An 8,816-nucleotide genomic window follows, 5' to 3' on the forward strand; every position below is an offset into this window, starting at 1 on the left:
CGGGGCGGGCAGTGGGGACTTTCCCTCTGCCTCTGTCCCCGCTGGGAAGGGCTGTCCCGCCTCAGGTCCACACAGTGCCCCAGAGCGCACTGCCATTCCCTTTCCCAGACTCTGACCAGGCCTCCCGATTCGCAACTTGGTTTAAAAGGATCCAAGTTTTTATTTTTCAATTTAAAATATTTTTATTTTATAATTTAAAGTTACGCTATTAAATATAATATGTAAACAGGTACTATTCGTATAACATTACACATTAATACAAATTTCAAGTAACAATTAAAATATTAAAAAATAAAATTTATAAGTAAAGATAAAAAATTAAAAAGATACTTTAACAGTATTATTATCTCTATTATTTCTGTGTGCCTGGAGCAGAGATGGGAGATTTTCATCTTTCTGACCAAAACGTAAAAGCTTCTCTTAACGCGAAAAACCTTCTAGATTCAGATTCAGATGATGATGGTAATAGATTTATACAACGTCCGTCATGTTCTAAGTGCTTTACACTGATTGATTCACGAAACCCTCAACAACTCTGCGAGGTGGGTATTATTATTATTACTCCACTCTACAGATGAAGAAAGTGAGGGACAGAAAAGTTATTGCCCGAAGTCATACAATGTGAGAGGCAGGATTTGCACCCAGGCAGCCTGGTTGCAAAGTTCTGAACCCCTAAACCTTGTTGCCTCCTGTTCGTTGGCGTGAAGGCAAATGAGGGAGGACACATCATGTGACACGCATGTGACGGACACCACAAGAAAACAAAGATTTATAGCCCAAAATACTCCACTTTCCCTCCCCTGCCCCCAGTACCTCACTGAGTTGGGACACTGAATATTGCTTCTGGCACTCTGTCCACTGGGTCTGAGTACCAGATTTCTCCAAACTTAGCAATATTTTAAAAATATTGCTAGTGAAAGAGCACTCTGCTAGACAACTTTAGTATATAAGAGAAGGTTATATTCAGAAAATTAGAATTCCATTTAGCCCAGGACATTTCACTCTGTGCATAATGAATGACTAAAAACAATGTTATTTACCAGAAACAACCCCATAAAAGAACAATAACAACAAAAGCAATGCCTTCTGCCTGTTCGAAGCATCTGGAATATTCTGGCAGTGTTGCTTGTCATGCCTCAAAAAGACAGGCGAGGATAAAAGACAGACAGGATCGCAGAGCAGGAAGATGTACCGCGGATAACAGGAAACAGGCGTATCGAATGTCTGCCCGGAGAATATAAAATTGCATAAAGTCCAGAGACACGGGCATGTTCTTAGCTTACCGAAGCCCAGACTTCGAGTGTTTGAGAGCAGGCAGCAGACCCGAGGCGTTCCCTGACCGGTGAGTGACGCAGGCTGCGGGTACCGACAGGCTCAGCAAACGCTCACAGAAAACAGAAAAAGCGCCCGGTTCGTCTTGTGGACTAAATAAGGTGCAGGGCCTAAACCTGTCAGGACAGCATGACAGAAGAAAATTTCAGGCCCTTCTGTTTAAACTTGAATCTGAAATTCCACTTGGCAAACAGAACACGGGAGCCCCATCAAAAGAATCGTTCCCTCTCCCCAGGGAGGGGTCATCTCAGGAATTCCAGAGAGGTAAACAGAAAGCTGAACTCGATAGGGCGACAGGGCAGTAAAAGCTGGAGAGTATTTCCACGGATGCCAAGAAGATGCTCAATAAATTTTAATTTACGGCATGTGCCTGATTAAGAATACCAACGACACACTCGGAAGAGCAGATGACGGTGACCACCCCAAAATGCTGGGAACCACAGGCCAAAAGTAATTCCAGTAGAGACACCCTAGAAATACACCCTTAAAACAGCACTAAAAAAGGATGAAGCAGATATAAAAGAGACTAACATAAAAGATGTTTAAAACTGCTTATAAATGACACTACCACAAAATCCAAGGAAATCCCACACTATGAGAAGTCAGTTTGTACGGCAGAGTCTCAAGACATAGATTAAACCCGCAAAAACTGAATGCAGAGGAACAAACAAGAAAGAAACCCCATTCACTGTATCTATAAAGAACATTAAACATTCAAGAATTAACAGCGGGGGCTGCTCCAGATCCAGCTGAAGAAAATTCTAGAACGCTGGCTAGCTGCAGAAGTTCGGAATAGGCGGAAGGCAGTATCTGCTCCTGCCTGAAGAGACGAGACGCAGACTCCCCAGACTGCCACGCAGAACTAACGCTACCAAGAATTGGGTAAGGACCTGCCACAGAACCTACAAATCAGCCTCGTCCGACTTTCTGCACGTGGGTGCCGAGTTGATGATAAAAGATACTGGCCCCCTTTTCAGTCCTCGAAGCATTTAACACACCTGCAAGCATGAAGGCTGTGCCATACTTAAGGATGCAGCCTCCACAGGGAGCAGGTGGGGTGACCAGAACCCCACAAAGCCCTAGACTCGACAGCAAGGGATCTTGGGTAGAGGAGGTGTCCACCAGGGACCAACAGCCGTGTGTAAGGAACGGAACACACCTAGAGTTTTCGGTGCGCGGACTCTGCTCTGGGGCAGACTCGGCCAGGAGGGGGCCTGCTGCCTCTGCTCACTGCGCTCTTTGGCTTTCGCCCAGGGTCAAAGGCGCAGAAACCCCTCCAGGGCCACGGCGGAGCTGACCCCTAACCAGAACTTTTGGCCAAAGACCTTCCTGGTGGCTTAAGCCTTCCAGGTTCTGCCATTTGGGCTGCAGCCCCTTCACTCCTCATCCGCTGACTTTCCATTGACCCTCGCTGGAGAGACGAGGCAAAAAGTGTTGGCTGATGGGGAAATACTTGGCATATGAGCACGTCGGCCCCTGCGTCTTTACGCTTTACCCTGGAGACCGACGTTGGCTCAGGGCTTTCCATGTGTGTCCGCTGGCCACACGCCCACCGCCCGCTGCACTGCCGGGGGCCGGGCCAGCCTGTGGAGCCCCCACTTCCCTCCGAGCCCCATCTGGCTGGAGCCCCTCTTGGCCTCATTGGCCTGAAATCTCAGCATCCTTCCGCTGGGCCAGTGCCCACGAAGAAAACGCGAGACGAGAGATGTGGCAAGGCGATTTCCTAATATGAGAACGACTGTGATATGGTTCACGTGTCATAAATTCACAATTTTAAAGTGTACAAATCAGCCAGTTTTAGAATAGTCCCAGAACTGTGCAACCATCACGTTCACTGACTTCGGAATGTTTTCATCACTCCGGAAAAAGAAGCCCTACACCCATCTGCGGTCATTCTCTGTTTGCCATTGTTCCCCTCCCCCCGCCCCTGGCAGCCGCTCATCTGATTTCGGTCTCTATTTGTTCGTCTAGTCTGGACACTGCGCGCGAGTGGACTCATAGGATAGGCGGTCCTTTGCAACTGGCTCCTTTCGCTTCGCGTGTTTTCGGCGTTCGTCCGTTTTCCGGCATGTGTCAGGACTTCGTTTTGTTTGTTTGCCAAATAACGTGCCATCGCGCGCATTCACAGCAGTCCGTGTACCCACTCAGCAGCTGGTGGACACGTGGGCGGTTTCTGCCCTCTGGCTATTGTGACTAATGCTGCTCGGAGCATTCCAGTACAGGTTTTTGTGTGGACATGTGTTTCTAGTTCTCCTGGGTGTGGCAACGTGGTTTTTAAAGGTAGAAGTGCTCCAAATTTAAAATCAGAGCCTGCTTCCTGAGGTAGCGGATCTCAGGCAGGTCACTTAACCTCTTTGGGTAAGAGGCGAAGCTGGATGCTGACACCCTGGACACCCCAAAGGATTACTGTGGGATGGGATAACAGATGTGAAAGTGTTCTGGAAATTTTAAATGCGCCTTGTAAAGTGACGGTCGTATTTCATCCACGAGACGACTTAGAATTTTTTTTAAGTACATGATTGGTTTCAGACTTGAGCATATGACCTAGAAATGTCACAGATATTGAAGCCAGAAGGATTGTGGGTGGAGAAGGCTGAATATGACAGTTGAAAAAGACCAGTTATTATTTCCAAAGCTTGGCCGTCTTCCTATGCTGCAAGGGGGCGGGGAAAGACATGACTATCCAGACATAGCGTGTATTTGAACAGAAAATCAAAATACTGCAAAATGGGAATTCTCACCAAGTTACGTTACATACATGATAAACTTTTAAAATCCTTCCGATATTATCTAGTTGTTAATTCTCTTTCCAGAATATTCCCTCAGCCTTTTTGGTCTAAGGGAGGCCTGGCTGTCCCTAAAGGACCCGGCTCCCTCTGCGGCCCTCTCGGGGAGGCATACAGCTGGGTCACGGGGCTCCCTTCTCATTGTCACTTCCAGGCCATTCTCCCACCCTCCCCCGACACGCCCCCATTTCATCAGCTGGGGTGGCCCACTGCCCTCAGGGTGACCGCTGTCCACCGTGTCCACCGTCTTTCCAGGCCCCCGCCAGGGCAGCCACGCCCTGAATGGCATCTGTCCACTCTGCCTTTCCAGCAGATCCTGCCATAGGCGTTCTGAAGCGGAGACCTGGGGCTGGGTCGTGCGCCTCACTAGCAAGGACGTCACCCCGTGTCGCCCTCCTCCCCGCCTAGCATCCCATTTCCTTTACGGCTGGGCCATTCCCTTCGACAAACAAATAGGCTATTGTTTCCTATCTTAAAAGCAAATCTTAAAAACAGAATCGGACTGGGGCCCTACTTCCCCTGCCGCCAGCTACAGCAAACCTCGCTTCGAAAGGTAGCTGTGCTCACTGCCGGCAATTTCTCTCCTATGCTCTCTTACACGCTAGTCAATCTCTCCATCCCATCTCTCCACGGAAGGCCAGCATCGCTGCCGCACTGCGCACGGCCAGACAACGGTCAGGTCTCAGTCCTCCTCTGACTTGTCTCGGCAGCGTTTGACAGTCTGTGACTCCCCGACCAAGACCCATTATGAACACTTTTTCTTCGCCTGGCTTCCAGGGCCCTGCTGTTTGGCCTCTACCGTTTGGCCTCTACCTCACCGATCACAGCTCGGCCCCTGTGCTGGATGCTCCTCCCCAACCTCTCGCCACTGAGGAAGCCAAGGTGGAGTTCTCGGCCGCTTCTCCCTTCTCTCCAGACTCACGCCATGTCTCGTAAAGACCGTCTACATGCCAGCAGCCACCGACTGATATTTCATGCACAAACCTCTCTCCTGGACTCAAGACTTGAATATTCAACTGCGTCCTTGACCTGCACTCGATGTCCAACTGGCACTTCAAACTCAAGACGTCCGGAACTGAACTCCTGATCTCCCCACCCGCAAACTCCGCCAGGCCTTAAACTCTCTGCTTTTATCTCCTCGCTAGAAAATAGGGTTCGTAATAGTACGGGCTGGAGTGACGGTGCCCAGGGTGCTGCCTATGAACTACTCAGCCTCTTTGTGCCTAAGTTTCCTCATCCGTCACATGGGAATAATAACATCAACAGCCCTCACGTCACAGGAGTGTTGTGAGGTTATTATATCTCAAGCACTTAGAACAGTGCCCACAGAGTCGGCTCTGCTAATACCTGTTGGGAATGATCGGAAATACTTGGCATATGAGCACGTCGGCCCCTGCGTCTTTACGCTTTACCCTGGAGACCGACGTTGGCTCAGGGCTTTCCATGTGTGTCCGCTGGCCACACGCCCACCGCCCGCTGCACTGCCGGGGGCCGGGCCAGCCTGTGGAGCCCCCACTTCCCTCCGAGCCCCATCTGGCTGGAGCCCCTCTTGGCCTCATTGGCCTGAAATCTCAGCATCCTTCCGCTGGGCCAGTGCCCCGAAGAAAACGCAAGACGAGAGATGTGGCAAGACGATTTCCTAATATGAGAACGACTGTGATATGGTTCACGTGTCATAAATTCACAATTTTAAAGTGTACAAATCAGCCAGTTTTAGAATAGTCCCAGAACTGTGCAACCATCACGTTCACTGACTTCGGAATGTTTTCATCACTCCGGAAAGAAGCCCCGCACCCTTCTGCGGTCATTCTCTGTTTGCCATTGTTCCCCTCCCCCCGCCCCTGGCAGCCGCTCATCTGATTTCGGTCTCTATTTGTTTGTCTAGTCTGGACACTGCGCGCGAGTGGACTCATAGGATAGGCGGTCCTTTGCAACTGGCTCCTTTCGCTTCGCGTGTTTTCGGCGTTCGTCCGTTTTCTGGCATGTGTCAGGACTTCGTTTTGTTCGTTTGCCAAATAACGTGCCATCGCGCGCATTCACAGCAGTCCGTGTACCCACTCAGCAGCTGGTGGACACGTGGGCGGTTTCTGCCCTCTGGCTATTGTGACTAATGCTGCTCGGAGCATTCCAGTACAGGTTTTTGTGTGGACATGTGTTTCTAGTTCTCCTGGGTGTGGCAACGTGGTTTTTAAAGGTAGAAGTGCTCCAAATTTAAAATCAGAGCCTGCTTCCTGAGGTAGCGGATCTCAGGCAGGTCACTTAACCTCTTTGGGTAAGAGGCGAAGCTGGATGCTGACACCCTGGACACCCCAAAGGATTACTGTGGGATGGGATAACAGATGTGAAAGTGTTCTGGAAATTTTAAATGCGCCTTGTAAAGTGACGGTCGTATTTCATCCACGAGACGACTTAGAATTTTTTTTAAGTACATGATTGGTTTCAGACTTGAGCATATGACCTAGAAATGTCACAGATATTGAAGCCAGAAGGATTGTGGGTGGAGAAGGCTGAATATGACAGTTGAAAAAGACCAGTTATTATTTCCAAAGCTTGGCCGTCTTCCTATGCTGCAAGGGGGCGGGGAAAGACATGACTATCCAGACATAGCGTGTATTTGAACAGAAAATCAAAATACTGCAAAATGGGAATTCTCACCAAGTTACGTTACATACATGATAAACTTTTAAAATCCTTCCGATATTATCTAGTTGTTAATTCTCTTTCCAGAATATTCCCTCAGCCTTTTTGGTCTAAGGGAGGCCTGGCTGTCCCTAAAGGACCCGGCTCCCTCTGCGGCCCTCTCGGGGAGGCATACAGCTGGGTCACGGGGCTCCCTTCTCATTGTCACTTCCAGGCCATTCTCCCACCCTCCCCCGACACGCCCCCATTTCATCAGCTGGGGTGGCCCACTGCCCTCAGGGTGACCGCTGTCCACCGTGTCCACCGTCTTTCCAGGCCCCCGCCAGGGCAGCCACGCACTGAATGGCATCTGTCCACTCTGCCTTTCCAGCAGATCCTGCCATAGGCGTTCTGAAGCGGAGACCTGGGGCTGGGTCGTGCGCCTCACTAGCAAGGACGTCACCCCGTGTCGCCCTCCTCCCCGCCTAGCATCCCATTTCCTTTACGGCTGGGCCATTCCCTTCGACAAACAAATAGGCTATTGTTTCCTATCTTAAAAGCAAATCTTAAAAACAGAATCGGACTGGGGCCCTACTTCCCCTGCCGCCAGCTACAGCAAACCTCGCTTCGAAAGGTAGCTGTGCTCACTGCCGGCAATTTCTCTCCTATGCTCTCTTACACGCTAGTCAATCTCTCCATCCCATCTCTCCACGGAAGGCCAGCATCGCTGCCGCACTGCGCACGGCCAGACAACGGTCAGGTCTCAGTCCTCCTCTGACTTGTCTCGGCAGCGTTTGACAGAGTCTGTGACTCCCCGACCAAGACCCATTATGAACATTTTTTCTTCGCCTGGCTTCCAGGGCCCTGCTGTTTGGCCTCTACCTCACCGATCACAGCTCGGCCCCTGTGCTGGATGCTCCTCCCCAACCTCTCGCCACTGAGGAAGCCAAGGCGGAGTTCTCGGCCGCTTCTCCCTTCTCTCCAGACTCACGCCACGTCTCGTAAAGACCGTCTACATGCCAGCAGCCACCGACTGATATTTCATGCACAAACCTCTCTCTTGGACTCGAGACTTGAATATTCAACTGCGTCCTTGACCTCCACTCGATGTCCAACTGGCACTTCAAACTCAAGACGTCCGGAACTGAACTCCTGATCTCCCCACCCGCAAACTCCGCCAGGCCTTAAACTCTCTGCTTTTATCTCCTCGCTAGAAAATAGGGTTCGTAATAGCACGGGCTGGAGTGACGGTGCCCGGGGTGCTGTCTATGAACTACTCAGCCTCTTTGTGCCTAAGTTTCCTCATCCGTCAAATGGGAATAATAACATCAACAGCCCTCACGTCACAGGAGTGTTGTGAGGTTATTATATCTCAAGCACTTAGAACAGTGCCCACAGAGTCGGCTCTGCTAATACCTGTTGGGAATGATCATTAGGAAGAGTCATGGAGCAGCTGCTGTGCGAGCACTGTGCCCCCTGCTTACAAGTCCCCTTTCCAGCGCCACCACCGCCTCCTTGGTGTTCCTTAAAGAACATCAGGGTGGTACAACGAAGCTTCCTCAAGAAGACCTGGCACCCGGGGTCTTCTCACAAAGCGATCCATATATTACTGTGAGATTAACCAAAAAGCACTGAACGTGCTGAAGATACTGCTCCCTCCGCAGGGCCTGGGGCACAGCAGCGGGCCTGGGGTGCGGGGGGATGGATTCCTGGTTGCGGGGAGAGGGGGATGCTGTGTGTGTGGGGGGGGAAAGTCTGGGTGCATGGCATTCCTTGTCAGCAAGAAGCAGATACTGTGGCCCGAGGAGTAATTTATTTGCTAAAATGCAGAAAGGAGGCGGTGGGGGAAGAAATAAGAAATCAAGGCAGGGCATGGCATCCTTCGGTCTGGGGAAGGCCGCCCACAGCTCCGGCCCCGCAGCCCGTCACTTACGCGCTGGACATGGCCGGCTACTTTCCCTCTTCCCCTCTCCCGCCGGGAAGCTCTTCCGTCGCCCTCCAAACGACGGCCTGGCTGCAGGGGTCGGGACGCCACCAGAGGCGCGCAGGGGGGGGCCTTTCCGCGGGGAGGGGCAGGGA

At 51.0% G+C, this 8,816-nt stretch overlaps 1 protein-coding gene across 1 annotated transcript in view; it reads right to left on the reverse strand.

Moving 5' to 3' along the window:
* Positions 1-8,810, reverse strand: part of LOC105305395 (IQ and AAA domain-containing protein 1-like) — a 61,012-nt gene extending 52,202 nt beyond the window's left edge. The window contains exon 1 of the mRNA XM_011379990.2: positions 8,671-8,810. Coding sequence (XP_011378292.2) covers positions 8,671-8,681 — 11 coding nt within the window. The 5' untranslated portion in view covers positions 8,682-8,810. The remainder of the gene's footprint in view (positions 1-8,670) is intronic.
* Positions 8,811-8,816: the final 6 nt, after the last annotated feature.

The sequence above is a fragment of the Pteropus vampyrus genome, unplaced genomic scaffold (assembly GCF_000151845.1).
Source record: "Pteropus vampyrus isolate Shadow unplaced genomic scaffold, Pvam_2.0 Scaffold381, whole genome shotgun sequence".
NCBI lineage: Eukaryota > Metazoa > Chordata > Mammalia > Chiroptera > Pteropodidae > Pteropus > Pteropus vampyrus.